This window comes from Aquarana catesbeiana, linkage group LG04 (assembly GCF_042186555.1).
Source record: "Aquarana catesbeiana isolate 2022-GZ linkage group LG04, ASM4218655v1, whole genome shotgun sequence".
Classification (NCBI taxonomy): domain Eukaryota; kingdom Metazoa; phylum Chordata; class Amphibia; order Anura; family Ranidae; genus Aquarana; species Aquarana catesbeiana.
In genome coordinates this window covers 635,800,003-635,825,318 of record NC_133327.1, presented here as the reverse complement: position 1 = coordinate 635,825,318, position 25,316 = coordinate 635,800,003, and the positions used below count along the sequence as shown (strand labels likewise).

Here is a 25,316-nt window from a genome sequence, read left to right as displayed (position 1 = left end):
AATACAAATGCACACCACACTTTTCACATATTTATTTGTAAAAAAAATGTAAAAACCATTTATCATTTTCCTTCCACTTCACAATTATGTGCCACATTGTGTTGGTCTATCACATAAAATCCCAATAAAATATATTTACGTTTTTGGTTGTATCATGACAAAATGTGGAAAATTTCAAGGGGTATGAATACTTTTTCAAGGCACTGTAAATTTCCAAAGGTGCTATTGACATGAAAATTTCACCACATGTCAGTAACAACCCATGCAGTCCAACCATAAAATACAAAGACACCAAAACAAATAAGTTCAGAAATGAAGTTATGTGTAATAAAATGGAATGACTCCGCGAAAAAGTATTGAACACACAAAGAAAGGGAGGTGCAAAAAAGCATGGAAAACCAAGACACCAGCTGAAATCTATCAGTAAATTAGAAAGCAATCCCGCCCCTTGTCAGTGTAAATTAATATCAGCTGGTTCAGTCTCAACGGATGGCCTATAAAAAGGTGTCTCATTACCAAGGTGTCACACAAGAAACATCTCATGATGGGTAAAAGCAAAGAGCTCTCTCAAGACCTTCGCAACTTTATTGTTGCAAAACATACTGATGGCATTAGTTACAGAAGGATTTCTACATTTCTGAATGTTCCAGTGAGCACTGTTGGGGTCATAATCCAGAAGGAGGAAAGAACATAATTTCACCATAAACCAGCCACGACCAATTTCTCCTCGCAAAATTTCTGACAGAGGAGTTAAATGGTTTGTCTTATCCCTGTAAACTAATATTTTCTGCTGGAGAAACTTGCAGCCTGAATTACCAGAGGAAAATAAAAGAAAGAAAGCATAAAAAAGAAAACGAATGCAGCCATCTAAGACTTGGTAAGCTGCAATATTATAAATGTTTGCTTTTCGGTTTATTATGCTTTAACAAAAATATCTCATCTGGTGAGAAGCTGCCAAAAGATCACAGCCCTGTTTCACAATGACACAACATCAAGATATAGGTGTTGATAATTCATGATCCATCCTAAAGAATCTTATCAAGCCAATAGACCAGGGCTATTACTACGGCAGGTAAACAGCTGTATCACCGCACAGATCCCACATCCATGTTTGGCTGACGCCTTCTGCTTGGTAAATGAAAATAAATTTATTGTCCAACTTTCTTTTGAAGATTCCAAAATGAAAAGAAGCCCCTTCCTGGGGCCGTGGACTCTTTATTATTCTGTCTGGCTGTAGTGGAGAGAAGCCTTTCATATGAGAGGTGCTGTAAAAGAGACTGATTCATGAGACATGAAATGAGTAGAGCTCAATCTTTACACTGACTACAGAGGGACGTGTCACACTCCCCCTTCATGCCCACAAATAGAATATGTCAGAAGCTGACTTACATGCTCCCTCTGCCATCCTCTGCCTGAGTAATTCTAACCTTTATTTGGCATCTTCATTTACCAGGATAAACACCGGATCCTGCTGCATAGTACGGCGCTCACTGATAACTGCATATAACCGCGTTGATGGAAGTCATAAAGATAATGCAAGCACCATAGACAGACAGATGGATGGCTGAGAGGTTACAGCTAAGAGGCTAGCTTCTCTACAGAAGAGAGACTGACTGGTAAAAGTGCTTTCTCTTAGGCATCGTTTGCACTTGTATTGGAAAGCGGTAAGAAAAAAAAAAAAAACCCTGCAGGGTTGAGCCATGTTTTTACCAGTCCCCTTCAAGTGGAACTGAAGGCATGCTACAAAAGCTGCGAGCAAGCAAGCTATTTATCACAGAAGAGACATGCAATGTCTCTTCTGCAGAAAAATACACCTACCTGCCTGCTCACAGTCCTCGTCGGCATGTAAACTGAGTTGCACACGATACATACATACATACATACATGGGTAATTGTGTAAGTATGGTAGGTAAGGTATGGGTAAGTGTGTTCTCTAATACAAACAATTATAAATAAGCAGCTACTTACCCAGTCCAGTGGCTGAGTTATATTTTACAGTCGGGGTGCTCACACTTCCCATGTCTGTTGTGCATCTCACTTGAAAGTAAAATGCTGGAAAAAATACAAATTACTTATTTTATCAGTTGAAACACCTTCATGGCATAGAGATATTATATTCTGTATTTATTGGCGTATAACACTCACTTTTTCACCCTAAAAATCGGGTGCAAATAGCATGTGCGTGTTATACGCCAATACTTCAATTTTAGATGCCTCGGAGGGGACAGGGAGGGGAGCAGGATGAGCGCCGTCAGATTACATACAGTGAGAATCTCCTGTTTACTTGGCGGCCTCTGTAATAGGAAGTCCCATCTCCTGGGCCGCCATTGGACCACTGTTCTGTCTATCATAGGAGATTCTCACTGTATATAATATTTCGGCGCTCGTCCTGTCCCCTCTAGGCTGCAAATGGGCATCAATCAGGCTGCACTGATGGCAATGTTGAGGCTGCTGCATTGATATGGACTGATGAGGTTGCATTGATGGCACTTGTGAGACTGCAGATGGGCATTGATGGGACTGCATTGGTGGCAATGGTGAGACTGCAGATGGGCACTGGCCCTTATTTTGCTTCAAAGTTCCTTATTTAAAATTTATTATTTTTTTCCCTGAAACTTCCCTCTTAAAGTTAATGTGCGTGTTATACACCTGTGCGTGTTATACGCCGATAAATACGGGTATATAGTGTTTTTAGGCAAACGCCTTAATCAAGAATCAATTTTCAAATTGCCCAGGGAAAGTGCCTGTACATTTCTGTATGAATGGGGCAAAAAAATGAATGTTATAAGTCTATTTGCTATGCTGGTCAAAACATTTTTCATTGTTTTAAAATGGAAAATATCACATTTGGCCAAAAGATGGCGCTATCATAGAAAATTATTATAATACTTATTGCCATCTAGTGGCCAATGTGCATACCTCCCAACATTTTGAGATAGGAATGAGGGACACCTATTAGCAAACGCATATAGACATATGACACGCCCCCCTGCCACACCCCCTCAAAGGAGAATTAACCAAAAAAAGAGGTTAATTGAATCCACAAGGGCTTTTTTTTTATCACTACTATTCATTTATATTGGCTCTTAAAATTTACAAATGCAGCAATTTAAAAATTGGATGAAAGGTTTAGCACTGGGAAACACTTTTTGAAAGATAAAGTGCATTTTACATACAACTATATAAATCAGACCAAAATGAGGGACAAATGAGGGGGACAGAGGGACAGAGGGACATTGCTCCAAATCAGGGACAGTCCCTCGAAATCAGGGACAGTTGGGAGCTATGAATGTGGTATTTTTTGCTTTTTAATCAATGAAAAACATCTGCACCAGCACAGAAAATAGCTTAATACCATATTTTTTTTTGCCCATCAGGGAATTCCTGTGAGGCAGGTGGCTTGGAGACATACGGATGGTACTGCACATAGAACCGTAATCAAGCGTAATATTCCCTGTGCACGCGTTCCTGAAAATGGCTGTAGTAATGCTGGGTGCTGTAATGACCACCGGCTGGAAACAGTAGACAATTAAAGTGTAGAAATGTCATCAGCACACAAAGGATTCCTCAAAAGGGTCCAAAGCTTTATTCACATGGTCACACGGTACACATATGGCAAAGTTGCGGAGCCACGCAGGGCCCTTTCGCCAGGCAAGTGAAACCTGCGGTGAGTGATTTACGATGGATCTACACCGAGGGGACATTTTCTTTTTAAATAAAGGACTTGTCAAAAATAAAATTTTTTACACTACACATTTTTTTTGGGGGGGATGAGTAGGGGTACACCCTACTCATTCACATAGGAGGGACTTGGATCTGGGTGCTCCCTTGTTAAAGGGGGGCTACCAGATTCTGATAAGCCCCCTGCCCAGGGTTGTGGGGAGCGCTCACTCGTCCGTTCCCTCCCTTTCCTGACCTGTCAGGTTGCATGCTCAGAAGAGTCTGGTATGGATTTTGGGGGGGGACCCCACGCCATTTTCTTTTTAACATTTAACATTAACAAGGGTTTTTGACTCCCTAGGTGAAACCCCATGTTTCTGCCCCCTTGGCTCCGCCCCCGATCCCACCCGCTTTGTCTTGCCCATGTATATGGTGGAGGTAGCGGTTTTGGAGATTTTTGTGGCAGCTCTCCATTTCTTCAGCCGTGGTCCACAGGCCCGCACCTGCGCCTCCGGCGGCACCCGCTCGCTTTCTCATGCTTCCTCATGCCAGCCGTGTTCTGGAGACATATGGACAGACTAGGGTAGTATATAGACAGGCTAGGGTAGTATATAGACAGGCTAGGGTAGTATATAGACAGGCTAGGGTAGTATATAGGCAGGCTAGGGTAGTAAATAGACAGGCTAGGGTAGTATATGGACAGGCTAGGGTAGAATGTGGACAGGCTAGAGTAGTAAATGGACAGGCTAGGGTAGTATATAGACAGGCTAGGTTTGTATATGGACATGCTAGGGTAGTAAATGGACAGGCTATGGTAGTATATAGACAGGCTTGGGTAGTATATAGACAGGCTAGGGTAGTATATAGACAGGCTAGGTTTGTATATGGACATGCTAGGGTAGTAAATGGACAGGCTATGGTAGTATATAGACAGGCTTGGGTAGTATATAGACAGGCTAGGGTAGTATATAGACAGGCTAGGTTTGTATATGGACATGCTAGGGTAGTAAATGGACATGCTAGGGTAGTAAATGGACAGGCTATGGTAGTATATAGACAGGCTTGGGTAGTATATAGACAGGCTAGGGTAGTATATAGACAGGCTAGGGTAGGGTAGGCTGGTCATCTATACCCTGCAGAACACTGATCGTGTACGCATTGCAGAACGTTCAACCTCTACTTGTTGAACACCAATCATCTACACCCTACAGAACACTGCACCTCTGCATGTTGCAGAACACAGATCATCTATACATTGCAGAGCACTAAACACTGATCAGTTATACATTGCAGAACACTCCACTTCTACATGTTTCAGAGCACCGATCACTCTCCATGAACTTTCAGCAGAGCGCTCTGTGTACTCGGTGCTCTCCTGAGCAGTCCAGGATCCTCTCAGTAGATCAGGGACAGATCTGTCCCCGCACACACACACCTTACCTGAAGACAGGAGGGAGACAACGGAGCAGAGAGCCCAGTGTCCGGCCACAGTACTGGGAACACCCCCTCTGGGAGAGCTGTTCATGGCAAGGGCTCCTCTGCATCCTGGTGACCAGGCTCTGCATCCCGGGATCCCGGTGACCAGGCTCTGCGTCCCGGGATCCCTTCCTGCGCTTCACACCCCGATCCCTGCAGGCAAACAAAAGCTTCCATGCTTTGTCCTCTCTTCTATGGGGCACAGGGTGGAAGTTTTAGTTGGTGCTGGAGGGACAGGTATTTTAAAAATCTGAATCTCCAGCGAGTGGCTGGGGATCTGGATTTTGCCCCCCTCCTACCCTGGCGCCCTAGGCAGCTGCCTGACCTGCCTATTGCTGTCATTGGCCCTGGCCCTGCTTAATTTCAGCTGTCAGTTGAGAGTCCAGCTGACAGCTGATGACTCATCAGTTGTTAAGGACGCGCGGCCACCCGCCATCTCCTTAACAATCAGGTTATTTACTGGTTGTTAAGGATGCCAGTGGCTGCCGGTTCCTTATTTACCACATCCAATTTAAATAACCCCATGTGATCTGGTTCTGTGAATGGAGCCCAATGTCACTCTGTGAACAAAATATCAGCGCACAATTCCCATTTATTTCAAAAACTGTATAAACCTCTAACAACACTTAATTTATTGTACATCTTCAATAAAAACTGATTGAAGCATGATAATGTAAAAAAAAAAGTCCATAATGCTCCAACTCTAGCTGTATTATTAATTTGGAGTCAACTGACCCTTTAAGCTCCATCTATCATGTACACATTTAACCCCTTTGCGCCGACTGCCTCCTGGCCCTTTAAGAGTTCTAAAAGCCGGGAGGCTGAAGTGGGCATTTGGGTCATGTGACCGCTGTTCTTGACTGTCACAGCGGTCACATGATCGGAAAGCTCCTGATCGTAAGTATGTATTGGGAGCTTGCTGATCCCTGCCGGCTACCGCGCTGGGAGTGCGCAGGAATCGCACTCTCATCGCGGTAAGTGGTTTAGACAGGGCCGCATATATGCGGCTGCTCGGTGTTCAGGCCTACCTGCCGAGTGGCTGCATATATGAATGAGGCTGGCATCAAGAGGTTAAAACCCAACTCTGGACAACCAAAAAATTGTCCTTTGCATAGGTCTGTGCCTGCACTGCAAGGGTTAATTGCTCATTTTGGTCCAAGGGAACAAAAAAGAATATTTACTTACTCGGTCCTCTGTTCCCCACAGCTTCTTCTCCACCACACTCTAGTGGGGTCCGGACATCATCAAGACCAAACCAGGATCCATAGCTCTCGCCTAGAGGAAATGAGCAACTAAGTGCAGGCGTAGCCCCACTGCAGTGGATCATTTTACATTTTCCTGGATCTGAACTTTAGGGCTCCATTTTGTCCCTACTCTAGACTTCATTTTGTAGCTTCTTTAGATGTCCTTCTCATATTCATGACATTATCATACTGCATGACAGGTAATCTTCCCATTGCTGCCTATAATAACACACTATGGTGAGCTTGATTGATTGTTTTTTGGTGGAAATAAACCAAAACCTGCATGACAATGACAAGGAACTCAATACATGCATGTCAAGATTTTTAACTTTGCTGACTGCATCCTCAGAGATGAAGCAAGAGGCAAGATGAAGAAGTATGAGAGCCTGGAAGGAAGCCCCAGCAGAGTACACATTAAACACTCACTTTTGTCTGAGGTCTTCGGAATGTGGACACTGGTGTCTAGTCCACTGTACAGACGCTCTCCTCTCTCCGTTAGTACAAATTCCTTCAGCTGTCCATGAAGGTGAAAACTGAGCCGCCAGTCCACAAATATTGTTGTTATATTACTCAACACATTAAAAATGGCTTTGTATTCCGGCTCTAAAACAACAAAATAATTCAAATGGATCATCAATTAGAAGTAATTAAACCCGAAAACACACAAGATTCTAAATTTAATGATTATCTTCCACATGTGGAAAGGACTCTTACTGTAAGTGCTGTGAAAATAGAACCACTTCCACAGCAAGCGGTTCTATCTGCCTCAAAAGTTTGTTTAAAAAAAAAGTTGAATGAGTTTATAAAGAAGAAAATATAAAACTGTTAATTATGAAAGCAAACTTGTTCCTATGCAAAATTTAAAGCAAACCATACCTGTAAAGAAGACAGGACATAGCTTTTGGGCTGCTGGCACCAATGAGCACTGCTACGATCCTGAAAAATCTTCTGCGGAAATCTTCACTGAAACTTCTGGGAGTGTCGATTTTCTGGGTTCTCTACAGCTCTCACCGGTTCTTCCTGCTGACCATCACCCATTACAATGCAATACAATAGTGATACAATAGTGATGTGGAGGTCAGCAGGAATAATTAACCTAAAGGTTTTCAGACCTAATAAAACCCATGGCCAGTCTATGGACATTAAAGTATTTACATATCAATAACAAGCAGTAAACAAGCCCTCACTGACTTTGGAAGCTGTAGCCACTAAAGTTGTGAAAACCCCTCTCTCAGCAGCTCCCCCTGTTCTCACTTCCAGGACTCATAGTGTACTTTAGGAATTAAAAGGCTTTAAAGATGCTTAGTCAGGCCTGGTTCACACCTATGTATTTTTTAGTGTGTTTTCAGTTTTGCAGAAACACACTACAGTCCATTTAATATGGTTTCCTATGGGTCATGTTCACATCAGTGCATTTTGTGGAAAGGGCCAAGGACCAGCAAGTTGTGTTTTTTGTTCCATTGACTTTAATAGATCAAAAACGTGTATTGAAAAACGCAAATTGGACCTGGAATATGCATCAAGTGCAACCTGCAAAGGTGTGAACCTGGGAAGGGTGAGCAGGGGAGCTGAGCTGCTGAGTATCTGCTGGAAGGGTGGAGCATGGTAGGCTGAGCTTCTGAGTCACTGCCTGGAGGGGGAGCTAAGTGACCTGAGCTAGTGGGTCACTACTGGAAGGGGAATCTAGGCTGTTGAATCACTGCCAAGAGGGGGCACTTGAGCTGCTCAGTTTTTGCCTGAAGTCAGCGCAAGGTGAGCTGAGCTGCTGAGTGAAGGACATGCGTTAATATTAAACCTTCAGTTGTTGAGCACTTTCAGTGATTTAACTGAGTATGCACCTTTTTTATTTTTTCATCCTTGCCTTTGTCCTAGTTATGGTAGGTTGATGCCGTGATCACTGTCCCAGGAGACAGCAGCACTGAAAGTTTTAAACTGCAAGTACTGGGGTAAGTATTTTAACAAATAGTTTACTGGGGATTGTTTATTTCATTGTGATCTGAGGATTTAATACCACTTTAAGCACTTCTGGAATTGAATGATGAATTAATCCTCAGTGCTTGCAGTTACAATGGTTAGTGAGGGCTTGATTTAAAGCTTATTTATAGCTTTTTATGAATATGTAAATGTTTGAATGTCTGGCCTGAGCCCAGGAGCACCACAGAATTACAGTGGTTCCTAACTGGCATTAGCGATTCACTAAAGGGTAACTTTGCTTAGGGGAATTGCTCCTTTATTAGTCTATGTGCTACAAGACTGTTATAAGCAAAGGTTGAACTGGCTGGCCTGCCTGATTTGTGCTATTAAATAATTGTTCTACCTTCGCTTACACCAAATGGTGCAGAGCCTCTAATTACAACACAGTTACATAAAACTATATCAAGCAGTCCTTTCCTTCCTTATCAGCAAGTCCACCAGCGTGGCCTGCCTCAGTATCTCCAGTACATCTGCAGGCAAGGATCTGCAACAATGTTTGTTGGAACACTAATCCTGAGTATTGCTGAGGTAGAAGGGACTGTTTCTTGCCTTCTCAACAAAAAATTAACACAATTCCCTTTAAGTAAATATCAATAAATTATCCATCCTAATTAGTATGACTTGCTCCACTTTCCAAGATAAACAGGATTGGACAAATTGAGTATTTATGAGGATGGAGCAAAAAGGACTTTATGAAGTAAATAAATTTTTCTTTAAAGTGGTCGTCTTGGCAAGTGAATTATGCAGCCATGTCAGCCGCTAATTTGTCTCCTTTTTTTCTGCGGCCATTAGCATGTTTCCTGATTGTTAAAACGCCTCCTAAAAAGCAATTTGTGAATAATAATTCATTTTGCTGACTCATCAATCAATACTTCCCAACACTTGTTTATTATGGGGAAGCAGTTCATTCATACTAAATCCAAAAGAAAACCACTTTGCGCTCATGCCAAGGACATGGTCCTTAGTCTCTCATCAACTATAAACACATTAGAGATGGTGACTGCATCAATTCCATGAAGTATCTTAAAGATGCATGACAATCAGAACTGCATAGAATGCACTATTCTTCAGTTTATAATTCTGTCCACTTAGGGTGGGAATGGAAACCAGTTAGTAAACTCCCTCATAACTAACCTTTGGCCTGGGAAAACCAAATGTTCAAAATACAGTCACAATATTGGCATTGCATGCAACATACACAATTACTAGGTATACCTTAAAGTGGAACTTAGCTCCAAAAATTGAGTTTGTTCCTCTCAAACCTCCCACCCCTCCACAATTGCAAACATGTTTTTTTCTGTATACACAGTATATATATTTATTTTCTTTTTTTCAATTTTTGTTCTGGTTTTGCCGCCATTCTAGCCTAGAATAGAATGACAAGTTTCTGGTCCTGCAGCCTCCTGGAATACTCACATGACATCTCCCATGTACTGGACCAGGGACTCAGAGCGACCAGAAGGCAGGCCTGACATGGTATTCAGAACTGGCTCCCTAACCCTCAATGGGGCAGCCAACAGAACAGGGTCAAGATAGCAACACGGGAACCGGGCTATGTAACCTAAGCAACCAGGCAATACAGGTAGGGGGGGTTGAAATAAGACACAATGGGAGTTTAATACTGCTTTAAAGTGGTAGTAAAGCCCCCCTTGTTTACTTGTACCTACAGGTAAGCCTAAAATAAGGCTTACCTGTAGGTACAGTAAATATCTTCTACACATACAGCGTTTAGGAGATATTTACTGTAGTAGCAGCTGGTGACGTCACCAGTGCATGCGCATTGCGTTCTCAATGGATGGTGTGCTGCCCATTGAGAGAGCTGTGCGGTGGCCATGACTCCCGCGTGCATGCCTGGGAGTGATGTCATTATGGCTTGGTTATTCAAACAGCCAAAGCCTGCAAAGCTGTAATTAAGAGCGGATGAAGATGGAAGCCCTGTCAGTGATGACTGCGCACCGTTGGAAGGCTTCATTCTAAGGTAAGTTTCTCATAATGTGCTAGGATGCAATGCATTCTAGCACATTATGCTATTATCCTGCAGGGGACAATTTTTTGGAGGTTTTTTTTGTTGCGGTTTAAGGCCCATGTGTTGCATTTACACCCCTGTGTTAATGCAATGCCTTTTCTTAGGGCCCCTGCTTGGTCTGACCTATAGCTCTTGAATCAGCAAAACTCATGCTCAACTCAAAACTCAGAAGGGTGGGCTGTGTTGGACCTCTGCAGAGAGATCATTGCTTTCACTCAGACAGCAAAGATCTTTCTCGACAGCATGTTGATGGGTGATAGGCTTTTTTACTCAGTAGAGACTGCACCCCTTTTGTTTTGATGCACCTGGAATGTTTTCAGATAAAACGGGAAAAAAACCTCCTATTTTTTAAATAAATAAAACCAAAATCTACATCGCTATTCCTGCTAGATGGCCTTGGATGTTCTAAAATGAAAGATTTATTTGCTAACATTTCTGATATGGGGCAATGTCCCTTCCATCTTAGACTCCATTTAGGTCTGCAGTTGCAATGGTCATGCACATATGATCAGCTATGGCATTAGCCCTCTAAGGGCTTCAAAGTGGTTGAGAACTGACATAAGCACAATGACAACTGTGATATTTATCATCAAAGGCATGCCTTGCATGTAGCATACTCTGCGTATGCACTAGTTGGCAGAATGTAAATAAAACACTGCAGAAAACATTGGTAAGCTGGATCAAAGAAAGCAGAACTAAACCCTTCTATCCTTTATAGCCAAGGGAAATGCCATCTTAGCCTTTGATCTGCTGTTGCCCTGGTGCTGTACATGTGATCAATTATGACACCAACCATTTGATGGCTTGACAGTTCAGTTTAGAGCACAAATAACTGTGACAATTATTATTCTTGGTGTACCTTTAATGTAATCATTTTGGGAAAAGGTTAAATCAATGGGTTTAGTTCCACTTTAAAGGGGTTGTAAACCCTCATGTTTTTTCACCTTAATGCATAGGAAAACTTCTGACACTGACCAGCCCCCCAGTCCCCTCGTTTTACTCACCTGAGCCCATTCATTCCCACGGTGGAGACATGCTCTACCTCTTTGCCCGTTGTATCAGCTCTTAAATGGATAGATTGATAGCAGCGCAGCCATTGGCTCCCGCTGCTGTCAATCAGATCCAATGACGTGGGCGCCGGAGGGTGGGGCCAAGTCCGGCATTCTGTATCCATGGACGCAAAAGCCGGATTCGGGAGTGCGCCCGCACTGTAACCCCCAGGGAGAGCATTTCTCCTAGTGAGTTTCCTGGTGCGGGGAGGAGCTGATAGCACCGCCGGGGGCCCCTAGAAGAGGTGGATTGGGGCCACTTTGTGCAAAACGAACTGCACAGTGGAGGTAAGTATGACATGTTTGTTATTTAAAAAAAAAAACAAGGGTTTACAACCTATTTAAGGATTTAATATCGTATTGACCATTTTCAACTTGAGCTTTCTTTTTAGGAAACCGTTACATCGGTGGGTTTAGTTTCGCTTTCACTGAAACTATAAATCCCTTTTACATTGGCAGTGAGTTGTAAGCCACTTGCCCCTGACGTACGTTCTTTTAAAGTTGTGCAGTTGATCCATTCAGAGGTGGCACTTCCTTCTGAATTGTAGCAGACAACACGGAAACTGTAGGTGGTGAAGGGTTGGAGGTGTGTAATATTGCAGGCTTCCTCTGTTCCGGAGTATATAACTTCCAGTGGGCCATGGATACACATATTTCCAACCATGCCAGTGGTTGGGGGACAGATCATCTGAAGATGGACTTCATACCTATCAACAATAAATAAATACAAATATTTCAAAATTCAATGAACTTTGTTAAAAACAAGAAGTTAAAACATGAAAAAATATGTCCTCTCCACCTTTCTTTTTATGTAAGCTGAGTTTTCAGGAGATCCTTACGAATGGTAAGGGAATACATAAAAATCATCCTGGTGATGCACAAAAATCTGACTCGATTTGGCACAGCTTGTTATATGAAGATCCACAATCAATGTCTAATAAAGGGGTCCTTTAGAGATCATAGTCCACTAACTAGCCCAAACAATAAATCTATGTGTGTTGGTTCTTGTCCTCGAGTAGTCAGAGTTGTATTTAGACATCATGTTGCTTCAGACACACCATAATGGTGGAGCGTTTTGGATTAGCTCCACCTCCATGTAATTATTTTGGCAAAAACACTACTAAAATGAGCAACTAGAGGCAGTAAGAGATCTGCTTTATATGCAGGTTTACACCAGGGGTTTCCAAACTTTCTAAACAAAGGGCCAATTTACTGTCCTTTAGACTTTAGAGGGGCTAGAATGTGGCCATTGGGAGTGGAAATTGTCCTGGCATCAGTGGGAATTAAAAACATCTTTGGTGTCAGTGGGAGAAATAATGCCCCACCATTTGTATCAGTGAGAGGAATAAGGCCCCTTCATTGGTGTCAGTGGGAGGAATAGTGACTCATCACTGGTATCATTGGGAGGAATAGTGACCCATTGGCTGGCGTTAGTGGGAGAAATAGTGCCCCATCATTGGTGTCAGTGGGCAGAATAGATCCCCACTGTTAGTGTCAGGGGAATAGTAGGCCCCATCGTTGGTGTCAGCTTGAGGAATAGTGCCCGATCATTGGTGTCAATGGGAGAAATAATGCTCGGTTATGGATGTCACCATTAGGAATTATGCCACATTGTCAGTGGAAGGAATAATGTCTTACATTAGTGGGAGGAAAAGTACCCCAAGATAAAGGCGAGCAAAGGGCCACAGTTTGGAGACCACTGGTTTAGACTAACAAACAAAAGAAAGGGAGACTGCTTTTCATTTTCTGGAACTGTTCTAGGCATGCTCACACTAGCAGTTGGGGGACCGGCAAAACCCCATGGTTGAGTTGCAGTTTTACTGCTCCCCAACCACTACCCAGGCAGCTAGGGGTGTGCACATGCCGCAGCCACAATGCTTTGCAGCTACAGCAATAATTATACCCCCTGTCACATTCAGTGAGTGTAGCACCCACTGAATGCAACCCAAGTGAATGGGTCTGCACTGCAAGTGCCCCGCAATCACATGCAATGCACGTGATTGTGGTGCGCTAGTGCGGAGATCAAGGGGTTAAAGCAGGCAGCAAGGAGGCAAAACAACGCCTTCTCACCACCTGTCAAATGCTCTCCGAAGACTGATCTGAATATGGATCACTCTTCACAGAGTACTGCTAGTGTGAACAAGCCCTAAAGAGTCTTCTTGACAGCAACAGGGATGGCCAGATCCACATGGCTACAGTCAGGAGACTGGGACCAGACTGTGTATGGTTTAAGTAAGATATATTTACAGTGAAACAAAATCCATCCAAACACCAGCACACAGCAAACTGCAAACATAAAAATATAAGCGAACCAAAAACCATCAGTGACAGAATACCTAACTTATCAACCTAACAAACAGAAAGCTTAACTTCAACTAACTATATACAATACATACAAAAATGGGGAACACAAAAAAGCAGGGGAAAACTGGAGGTGCAGAGAGCAGATGGGAAGGGGGAAGAAAAAGTGGGATCAGGAGCACATGGGAGCAGGTAAAAGGCAGCAGGGTACAGGGCAAAAGCAAGATCAGGATCAATTGTAAACATGAATCTGGCAGCAGCAAAATACTAGAGCCAGAGGCACTAGTAGGGAAGGACCTAAATACCCTCCCAACAGCAAGCATCAGGTGGAAACTGATTACTGGGATCTGCTGGCTGCTGGAAGACACCTACTGGTGGTCACCAAAACTAAAAGCTACACTCTGGGAAGCAGAATGCCACAGCAGGTGATCCAGGTCCTCACACTTCTGAAATCTTTCAACATTCCTGCACTTCCTCCCTCTTTAGTTTTCTTGCCAAATTAGAAAAACATTTCTAGAGGTGGTCAGAAGAGGGAAACAAAACAAAGACATATTTTTTAAGAAATAGTTAATTCTGTGGATTAATGCTGCCCCCTCTAACTTGTTGACATAGGCAAGAGCCCATAGGAGCCTTTATATCATAATATTAGGATTCAGATGCAGAGTGACACATCTGTGTACATGGTTTACCAACCATCATTGAAGGGCATCTATCTCATCACTGACACTTTATTTTCCCAAACATGTCACATGGAAATAAAGACAGCGTATCCGGTGTAAGTCCACTTAAACCCTAACATGGACTGAAGGCTCTCCCCCACTACCATGGTACTGTGTTGGGTGTCTGAGCTATGTACCACTAAGCACCAGCTCCAGGGCCGTATTTACATATTGGGAGACTACAGGCACAATAAATTTGGACTGAAGACTCCATTCTCCATTCACATATTGCATGAGTGGGTGCCTGAATGGTAAATCACCCAACCCCAGCGCTGGGTTCACCAGATCCAGGTAACCCAAACCATATACTTACTGAAAATATAATATATACTTAGTGTAAGTATATTACTTCATTTATATAGTTTCATAATCTAGCAAACAGTAAATGCTCAGATAGCAAGGAATTAGTTATTGTGTCTTAAAGAAAATACAAAACTGGTGCCACGCTCTTATTATAACAATTCACTAGTGATACTGTCTCTTTAAATCATAAACATTAACCAAAACCAAAAATCCGCCTACGGAACCAACATGACCTGTGGCATAAAGCGTAGTGGAGGGACCAGCTGACGTCACGGCGTGTTGTGAACCTGAAGAATTGTTTGGTTTTGAAGATTGAATGGTTTTAAAAAGCTTGAGCACTATGTATAGTTTCTTTTTATGGTGGCTTGATTGAGAGGAGGTGAAGTGGAGGAGAGGAGATAGGTGCCTGGAGGTGCCCATACCATTGGAACAACTATATCTCCAGCAGTGGGAAAAAGGCGCATAGTGACCATTCATTGGTCATATCCCCCAGGTGAGGGCACATCTGATGGAGGAAAGTCACAACTGCATGGTGTTGATGTGTTACACAAAGCAATGGTAATCTGTGGAAGATCACAACTATAAATTCATACTCAGCTGATGGTTATATAACAAGGACTTTAGAACTTGTTTTTATTTGGATGGAGTCCATAACAAATTTAAAAGCAGCTGGTGTTTTTGCAACATAATAGAAGGACTTGAATTTTTATATTTTTTGCACACAAGTTTCAAATTTTTCTAATTTTATGTCACGATATCTGACAACATTTTCAGTTTTGGTTAATGTTTATTATTTAAAGAGACAGTATCACTAGTGAATTGTTATAATAGGCGTGCAGCACCAGCTTTGTCTTTGCTATACAGTGTATAAACATTCATGAGAGGGTGTTTGGTGTGAGCAATCCAAATAGTAATAAGACACAAATATCTATATAATTCACTTTTTTTTAGCATATCAGCATACATGTACACATATTGTTTGTGTCTTAAAGTGACACTAAACTCTGGTTTAAAAACAAAATACTGTTCAAGTCACTAAGTGTCACTAAACCCACATCACAAAAAACTTTCAATAAATTGTGTAATTAATGCTGTTCATACTCACTCAGTCAATATGAGATTCATTTTCTGTATTCTGCAAAAACCTGGCTGACCCTGCTGCTCTCCATCTCCCCCTTCTGTCCATGTCCCCAATTCAGCTAGGGGTTTTGCAGAGCAGTGTTGGCAGCTCTGCACATGCTCAGTTTTCAGTGAGTTTCTATGCTGAGCATTTCCTCCCTATCACATGTGAGCAGTCCATGTGACTATAGAGTCAACACATGAAGGTGTATACACAGTGGTAAATGACAGTCCACTCCCTCCCTCCTCCTCCATGCCCACTAACTAGGAGTGGGATATATATTTTACATGTAAATTGATGGAGGCTTCACCTCCCTCCTATTCTAAGACACAGGCTGGAGAGGCGTGACACAGCCTGTGACTGGCAGAAATCCGCATTAATATATATTTGTATGACAATTTTAAACAGTTTATTGATATGGATTATTATTCTTTTCTTTGTATTCCAAAGGCTTTTTTTTTTATTTTAAACATGTGACCAGCAACAGAGGACAGAAAGCTCCTCCTGCTTATGTTTCCCTGAAGACAGGCTGGGAAAGAGCTGGGTCATGTGACAGCTTTTTATTAAAATAATTACAGTGCCATCATCCACATACAGAAATAGAAGGGACTATGTAAAACAAACAATGTGTGTTTAGTATCACTTTACCTTTTTAGTCCCTTCTATTGCTCTCATCCTCCTAATCTCTGCTGTGATGGAACAGTCTGTTAAAGGGTGGCTACTTTAATTCTCCGTGGTCCAAATGTACGGAGGAACATAGCCACCCTCTCTTGCTCCCAAGATGGACTATGGGATGTGTAGTGTGCATAGAACAGTGTATATGACTGCAACTAACATGCACTGCTCATTCGAAACAAATGGAAGTGAAATGGAAAAAGGAGAGGTTCAGGAACTCACAAAGGATGTTGCAAGACAGAGACCACGTTAATTTCCAGAAACACAATATTTCAGAGTCATTAAATCCATTAAAGCAGAGCTCCAGCCTCCTTGGCAATTAAAGAAAATTTTAAAAAATGACAATATAATTGTACAATACCACTTGCCGACTGGCTCCTGTACATATACGTCGGCACTTTAAAGATGGATATCTCGGTAACGGCAGCAGCTGCTGCCATAACCGTGGTATCTATCTTTTCAATGAGTCGTCCTGTTAACGATAATGGTGGTCTCTGCGACGGATTCGCCATGAGATGACCGTCATTGGCGGAAGGAGAGGGGCCACCCCCCCTCTGGCCGCTCTCCTGCGCCCTCCACCGCTTACCGTAGCCGTCGGCAGTGGCGGAGGCGATCGGGACCTGTCCGTAGCTGGGTATGGAGACGAGTGAGGGAAAGATGGCCCCCACCCGTCTCCATACCATAGGAAGGTTGAAGCGACGTCAAAACGTTACTTCCGCCCATACATCTTAAAGACACATTTTTTGTTGTCATTTTTTCAAATGACAAAACTTTTTTTTTGTTTTATTGCATTTAAGTCCAAATATGAGATCTGAGGACTTTTTGACCCCAGATCTCATATTTAAGAGGACCTGTCATGCTTTTTTCTATTACAAGGGATGTTTACCTTCCTTGTAATAGGAATAAAAGTGGAATGTAATAGGAATAAAAGTGACCCAATATTTTTTTTTTTAAAACAGTGTAAAAATAAATGAAATCAAGTAAAATAAATAAGAAAAAAAAATGTTTAAAGCGCCCCGTCCCGACGAGCTTGCGTGCAGAAGCGGAAGCATACGTGAGTAGCGCCCGCATATGAAAATGGTGGTCAAACCACACATGTGAGGTATCGCCACGATCATTAGAGCGAGAGCAATAATTCTAGCCCTAGACCTCCTCTGTAACTCAAAACATGCAACCTGTAGAACGTCGCCTATGGGGATTTTTAGGGGAAAAGTTTGACGCCATTCCATAAGCAGGCGCAATTTTGAAGCGTGACATGTTGGGTATCCATTTTAATTGGCATAACATTATCTTTCACGATATAAAAAAAAATTGGACTTTACTGTTGTCTTATTTTTTAAGTCGAGTGTATTTTTTCCCAAAAAATTGCGCTTGTAAGACCGCTGCGCAAATACGGTGTGACATAAAGTATTGTAATGACCGCCATTTTATTCTCTAGGGTGTTAGAAAAAAATGTATAATGTTTGGGGGTTCTAAGTCATTTTCTAGCAAAAAAAGTGTTTTTAACTTAAACTGTAAACAGAGACTGAAAAAGAGGCTTGGTCTTTAAGTGGTTAAGCTATCTGGCTGCAAAGTGGAGCTCCATCAATGACAGGAAGCACGTGACCTCCACTCCACCTCGCTGTGAGGGCGGAAGAGCGCTGATGTGTGGAAGGCAGGGAGAGATGATGTCATCACTCTGCTGCTCGCCACACTTCGCTCCCAAATTCAAGAGGCCCGCCTGTGAAGAGCGCTGATGTAGAGCGGGCGGAGAGAGATGTCATCTCTGCTCGTCTGCCTGCTCGCTTCTCTCTCCTCCGCCTCTCTCATGCAGCCAGCCCGCCGCAGCAGCCACGACCCGCTGGCTAGGCAGGGACCCTGCGGCAATAGACTGGGGGCTATGGGCCCCAGATTCGGGGCTGTAGCCCCAATAGCCACCCCCTAGCAACGCCCCTGCCGTCCACTGCTCTGCTGATATACACTCATTTGTGTTTGTGCTCTGGGGTGCACACCCTAATGCAATAGGTTGTGCACACCAATGCAAACAACACAGAACTTCCTGTCTCGAAATGCCGCAAGATTTCACTGTTAGCTGTTCCTAGGACTCCTGGTATACAGTGGGTACGGAAAGTATTCAGACCCCCTTACATTTTTCACTTTTTGTTATATTGCAGCCATTTGCTAAAATCATTTAAGTTCATTTTTTTCCCTCATTAATGTACACACAGCACCCCATATTGACAGAAAAACACAGAATTGTTGACATTTTTGCAGATTTTTAAAAAAAGAAAAACTGAAATATCACATGGTCCTAAGTATTCAGACCCTTTGCTGTGACACTCATTTATTTAACTCAGGTGCTGTCCATTTCTTCTGATCATCCTTGAGATGGTTCTACACCTACATTTGAGTCCAGCTGTGTTTGATTATACTGATTGGACTTGATTAGGAAAGCCACACACCTGTCTATATAAGACCTTACAGCTCACAGTGCATGCCAGAGCAAATGAGAATCATGAAGTCAAAGGAACTGCCTGATGAGCTCAGAGACAGAATTGTGGCAAGGGACAGATTTGGCCAAGGTTACAAAAAAATTCTGCTGCACTTAAGGTTCCTAAGAGCACAGTGGCCTCCATAATCCTTAAATGGAAGACATTTGGGACGACCAGAGCTGGCTGTCCCGCCAAACTGAGCTATCAGGGGAGAAGAGCCTTGGTGAGAGAGGTAAAGAAGAACCCAAAGATCACTGTGGCTGAGCTCCAGAGATGCAGTCGGGAGATGGGAGAAAGTTGTAGAAAGTCAACCATCACTGCAGCCCTCCACCAGTCTGGGCTTTATGGCAGAGTGGCCCGACAGAAGCCTCTCCTTAGTGCTCCTTAGACACATGAAAGCCCGCATGGAGTTAGCTAAAAAAAACACCTGAAGGACTCCAAGATGGTGAGAAATAAGATTCTCTGGTCTGATGAGACCAAGATAGAACTTTTTGGCCTTAATTCTAAGTGGTATGTGTGGAGAAAACCAGGCACTGCTCATCACCTGTCCAAAACAGTCCCAACAGTGAAGCATGGTGGTGGCAGCATCATGCTGTGGGGGTGTTTTTCAGCTGCAGGGACAGGACGACTGGTTGCAATTGAGGGAAAGATGAATGCGGCCAAGTACAGGGATATCCTGGATGAAAACCTTCTCCAGAGTGCTCAGGACCTCAGACTGGGCCGAAAGTTTACCTTCCAACAAGACAATGACCCTAAGCACACAGCTAAAATAATGAAGTAGTGGCTTCACAACAACTCCGTGACTGTTCTTGAATGGCCCAGCCAGAGCCCTGACTTAAACCCAATTGAGCATCTCTGGAGAGACCTAAAAATGGCTGTCCACCAATGTTTACCATCCAACCTGACAGAACTGGAGAGGATCTGCAAGGAGGAATGGCAGAGGATCCCCAAATCCAGGTGTGAAAAAGTTGTTACATCTTTCCCAAAAAGACTCATGGCTGTATTAGATAAAAAAGGTGCTTCTACTAAATACCGAGCAAAGGGTCTGAATACTTAGGACCATGTGATATTTCAGTTTTTCTTTTTTAATAAATCTGCAAAAATGTCAACAATTCTGTGTTTTTTTTGTCAATATGGGGTGCTGTGTGTACATTAATGAGGAAAAAAATGAACTTAAATGATTTTAGCAAATGGCTGCAATATAACAAAAAGTGAAAAATTTAAGGGGGTCTGAATACTTTCCGTCCCCTACTGTATATAACGCCGCTATCCCAGGAGTCCTCGGGAATTGCCTAATGATGAAATCGCCTTTCATGGGTTCGTGAGCGGCGGCTGCCTATGGAGTAGGGTTCGGAATGCAGCATTATAGATGGTCTATGATATGTAGGAATACGCAAAGTGTTCAAAGACGGTCATTCTTAATACTGTGGAAGTGGAACTTTCCTTCCTTTCCCGCCCTCCCCCTGGGAATATAGTGCTGTCCTCCCCTTCTCCTTTGCACGCCTGACTCTACTCTAGTATGCTCCTGATGGTAGTTTTCCTTCTGGGTGCTTAGATAGCAAGGTGTCATACTACTACTGCTCGGAATATGTTTCATATGGGTGTCCTATGTATGTCGATGAGATTGTACCACTGCTTTAATATGTTTGTTTTGAAACTTCAATAAACTTTATGTTAAAAAAAAAAAATGATGAAATCGCCTAGGCAGTCGGGACAGGAAGTGCGGGCTGCACAGATTAAAATCAAGGATCATGAAAAAATGGTTGGAACTCCGCTTTAAGTAGTGGATGTGTGTGGATTATTTTTTGGAGAACAAAGATATTGCTTAGTGTCGCTTTAACTTTATTGTAATTTTTTTACAAAGTGTAAATATTTGACATGTATGCTAAAAGTAAAGGAAAGTCATTCTTTGGGGGACGCGACTTGCTGTCTATTTCACCGAAAAATGAACTTGGAATTAAATGACTCCAAACGAAGACAAATGTTCATGACCAAACCTGCCTTTAGAATGTACAGATCCTGTCATACCTCTCGTGGGCAAACAGCAGGAAGTGATTAAAAACGCATTGCCAGCGGTTCATTCATAAGGAGCTTGATCGAAATATGACATTTAGTTAATTAATTATAAGATATTTCTAAATGTCACAGAAATTAAACACTTACTGTTGAATAATGCCATTTGGAGACCGCGGCTGGCTCCACCGCAGTGACACTGCCCTTGAAGCTTTGTGTGTTATGAGCGGAGGGCGTTGATGAGAAGGCGGAGCTGAATGAGTGGTGAGTTGAGCGATGGGTCCTTTACTACAACAAGCCAGACAGGTGCAGGCCTCAACACCAACCGAGTAGTTGCTGAAGGGCTTCAGGCCATACATCACTTGCACGTTTGATGTTCCTTCAGAGAGCTGTAAGCATATATAATCATAAAATATTGGGGGCAGATAAAGAACATGCAGCAATTGTAGCCTGTCCATTTGTGTAAAGATGAACTCCAGGCAGATAAAAAACACACATAGATGCAGATTTATATTTATTAATACAAAATTAAATTATTTTTATTTTAGTACCTAAATAGCCTCTTGCAGTAACTACAGCAGAGCTCACAGTGGAAGAAGGAGAAGCCGCACAGATAATCCTTCCAGAGCTAGCAGGCGTGGAAAGAATTATACCCTCTGTAGCTCCTACTGAATATGGCCTATTTAAGTGAATGGGGCCACTCTACAAGCACCCCTCCCCAGGCATGTACTGGCCATCGGGACTACACCATTGGGCCGATGGCTCAGTGGGTCGGTTTCAGTGACAGTCAGTGGTGTTGCTAGGGGGTGGCTTTTGGGGCTATAGCCCCGAGTCCCAGGGGTCCCCAACCACAGGGCCACGGTCCACTACCAAACTGTGGCCTCTCTGCAGCCATGCGGTGGGCAGCACTGGAGAGGCGGTTGGGTGAGAGAGAGAGCGGCAAGATGACATCATATCTCACCGCCCGCCCTGCATCACCGCTGTTCCGCCCTCACTGTGCAGCCGCGGGCAGCAGAAAGATTACATCATCTCTCACTGCCTGCCCTCTCTCTGGTGACCCTGATGTAAGGAGGGGCTCTCTGGGGACCCTGATGTATGTGGAGGGGGGGCTCTCTGGGGACCCTGATGTAAGTTGGGGAGTTGGGGGGGCTCTCTGGTGACTCTGATGTAAGGGGGAGGCTCTCTGGGGACCCTAATGTAAGGAGGGGCTCTCTGGGGACCCTGATGTAAGGGAGGGCTCTCTGGGGACCCTGATGTAAGGGAGGGCTCTCTGGGGACCCTGATGTAAGGAGGAGGCTCTCTGGGGACCCTGATGTAAGGCAGGCTCTCTGGGGACCCTGATGTAAGTGGGGGGCTCTCTAGGGACCTTGATGCAAGGCTGAGACTCTGTGGGGACTCTGATGTAAGGAGGGGCTCTCTGGCGACCCTGATGTAAGGGGAGGCTCTCTGGGGACCCTGATGTAAGGCAGGCTCTCTGGGGACCCTGATGTAAGTGGGGGGGCTCTCTGGGGACCTTGATGCAAGGCTGAGACTCTCTGGGGACTCTGATGTACGGGGGGGCTCTCTGGCGACTCTGATGTAAGGAGGGGCTCTCTGGCGACCCTGATGTAAGGGGAGGCTCTCTGGGGACCCTGATGTAAGGGGGGGGGGCTCTCTGGGGACTCTGATGTAAGGAGGGGCTCTCTGGGGACCCTGATGTAAGTGGGGGGCTCTCTAGGGACCCTGATGCAAGGCTGAGACTCTCTGGGGACTCTGATGTAAGGGGAGGGCTCTCTGGGGACTCTGATGTAAGGAGGGGCTCTCTGGGGACCCTGATGTAAGTGGGGGGCTCTCTGGGGACCCTGAAAAAAAAGTTTATACTTACAGTGAAATGTTTTTCTTACTTTTTTGCGCAATTGCGTATAGTTTATATACTGTTTTCGTGCGTGTTTGCAAAATAATGTGGGCCGGTCTGGATGAATTCCAGGGCCAAATTTTTGTCCCAGTCCAGCTCTGCCTCTCTCCAGTTGTGGCACGCTAGTATTGGGTTCAAGGGGTTAAAGCAAGCATTCAGGAGACAACACCTTCTCACCGGCTAGCAAATGTTCTCTAAAGAGCTATCCAAATGTGGATTGCTGTTCAGAGATCAAAGCATGTGTGAATGAGTCCTAAGATTATTTTATCTGTGTACTTAGCTCTTTGCCTAGTATTCAGCTTTCATTTATTAACCATACATCTACTAAAAAATAAGTTTTCAGCTTTATACTGTAAATATATTTAACAAATCTTTCAGCAAATGATTAAAAAATAAATATAAGAAGATAAATGTAAATAACCCACAAGTGGATCTCCTAAGAAAGTCTTCCTTTGTTGAAATGCATAGGAAGGAAAAGGTGACACCGTACAATCTTGTAGTCCTATATCTATGATCTATACCTGGCTTTGCTGCTCAACAGCCTATACTTGCTCCCCATCCCCCTTCCCATTCCTTCAAATTGACCACCCTATAATCAATGAGCGTGTAGACGAGAACTGTTGGGGGTCCGATCTGCCTCTGTTACTCTTGGCAGTGGGTTGTCGGCGACCGGGGCAAAGCAAGTAATCTGCGCCCCCTAACCCGTGGACTTTTAGATACCCTCACCCTGATCACACCCCCCCTGATCACACCCCCAGTACCCCCCCACTCTGATCACATCCCCAGATTCTCTCCACACTGATCACACCCCCAGATCTCCTTCCCATCCCTCTACTCTAATCACACCTCCAGATCCCCCCCAACCCTCCACTCTGATCACACCTCCAGATACCCCCACCAGATCCCTCCACTCTGATCACACCTCCAGATACCCCCACCAGATCCCTCCACTCTGATCACACCTCCAGATACCCCCACCAGATCCCTCCACTCTGATCACACCTCCAGATACCGCCACCAGATCCCTCCACTCTGATCACACCTCCAGATACCCCCACCAGATCCCTCCACTCTGATCACACCTCCAGATACCCCCACCAGATCCCTCCACTCTGATCACACCTCCAGATACCGCCACCAGATCCCTCCACTCTGATCACACCTCCAGATACCCCCACCAGATCCCTCCACTCTGATCACACCTCCAGATACCCCCACCAGATCCCTGCACTCTGATCACACCCCAAGGTTCCCCACCAGATCCCTCCACTCTGATCACACCCCAAGGTTCCCCACCTGATCACCCCTTCAGATCCCCCCAGATTCCTCTGCTCTGATCACACCACCAGCCTCCCCCCCTCATCCCTTCACTCTGATCACACCTCCAGATCCTTCTAGATTCCTCCACTCTAATCACACCTCCAGATACCCCACCAGATCCCTCCACTTTGATCACACCCCAAGGTCCCCCACCAGATCCCTCCACTCTGATCACACCCCCAGATCCCCGACCCCCCACTCTGATCACACCCCCAGATCCCCCCAGATCTCCCCAGATCCCTCCACTCTGACCACACCTTTAGCTCCCCCCATCTCTCCACTCTGATCACACCTCCAGATGCCCCTCCCCATCCTTCCAATCTGATTACACCTCCAGATCCCCCCAGATTCCTCCACTCTGACCACACCTCCAGATCGCTCCACCAGATCCCTCCCCTCTGATCACACACCCAGATCCCCCATCCCTCCACTCTGATCACACCTCAAGATCTCCCCCCTATCCCTTCACTTTGATCACACCTCCAGATCCCCCCAGATTCCTCCACTCTGATCACACCACCAGATACCCCCACCAGATCCCTCCACTTTGATCACACCCCTAGGTCCCCCACCAGATTTCTCCACTCTGACACCCCAAAGGCCCCCGCCGTATACCTCCACTCTGATCACACCCCCAGATCCCTTCATCCCTCCACTCTGATCAGACCTCCAGATCCCCCCAGATCCCTCCACCCTAATCACACCCCCAGATCCCCCCTCCCGATCACACACACAATCCTCCCACATCTCACAGGTCCTACAGCACCAGAGACAGGAGGGTTAGTTGTGTCCCACGCAGGCAGGAAAATATCTGCAGCAGGCTCCTCCACCCTGACCTCCTCCTCCGCTGGCACTTCTGGCCTGACTAGCGTGGCCCTCACTGCCTGCACGCACTCGGGATCAGGATCTGCCCATGGCTCCGCCCTCCTCTACATCCGTTCTCCCTGATTTTTTGGTGACAGCAACTTAACAGAAGGTAAACTAAAACTTTCACGCTGTGCCCTCTCTCCTACCAGGCACAGGGTGGAGGTTTTAGTTTGCCTGCTGGGGGGACAGGTATTTAAAAAATCT

The 25,316-nt window shown here is 44.5% G+C and overlaps 1 protein-coding gene across 1 annotated transcript in view; it reads right to left on the bottom strand.

The window, feature by feature from the left end:
- The window catches only part of USH2A (usherin), a 1,400,924-nt gene that overhangs the window by 62,929 nt on the left and 1,312,679 nt on the right, over positions 1–25,316 (bottom strand). Inside the window, exons 67-70 of the mRNA XM_073628975.1 lie at positions 21,182–21,420; positions 11,919–12,136; positions 6,807–6,983; positions 1,969–2,052 (exon numbers count right to left, since the gene is read on the bottom strand). Of these exons, the coding sequence (XP_073485076.1) occupies positions 1,969–2,052; positions 6,807–6,983; positions 11,919–12,136; positions 21,182–21,420 (718 nt within the window). The remainder of the gene's footprint in view (positions 1–1,968; positions 2,053–6,806; positions 6,984–11,918; positions 12,137–21,181; positions 21,421–25,316) is intronic.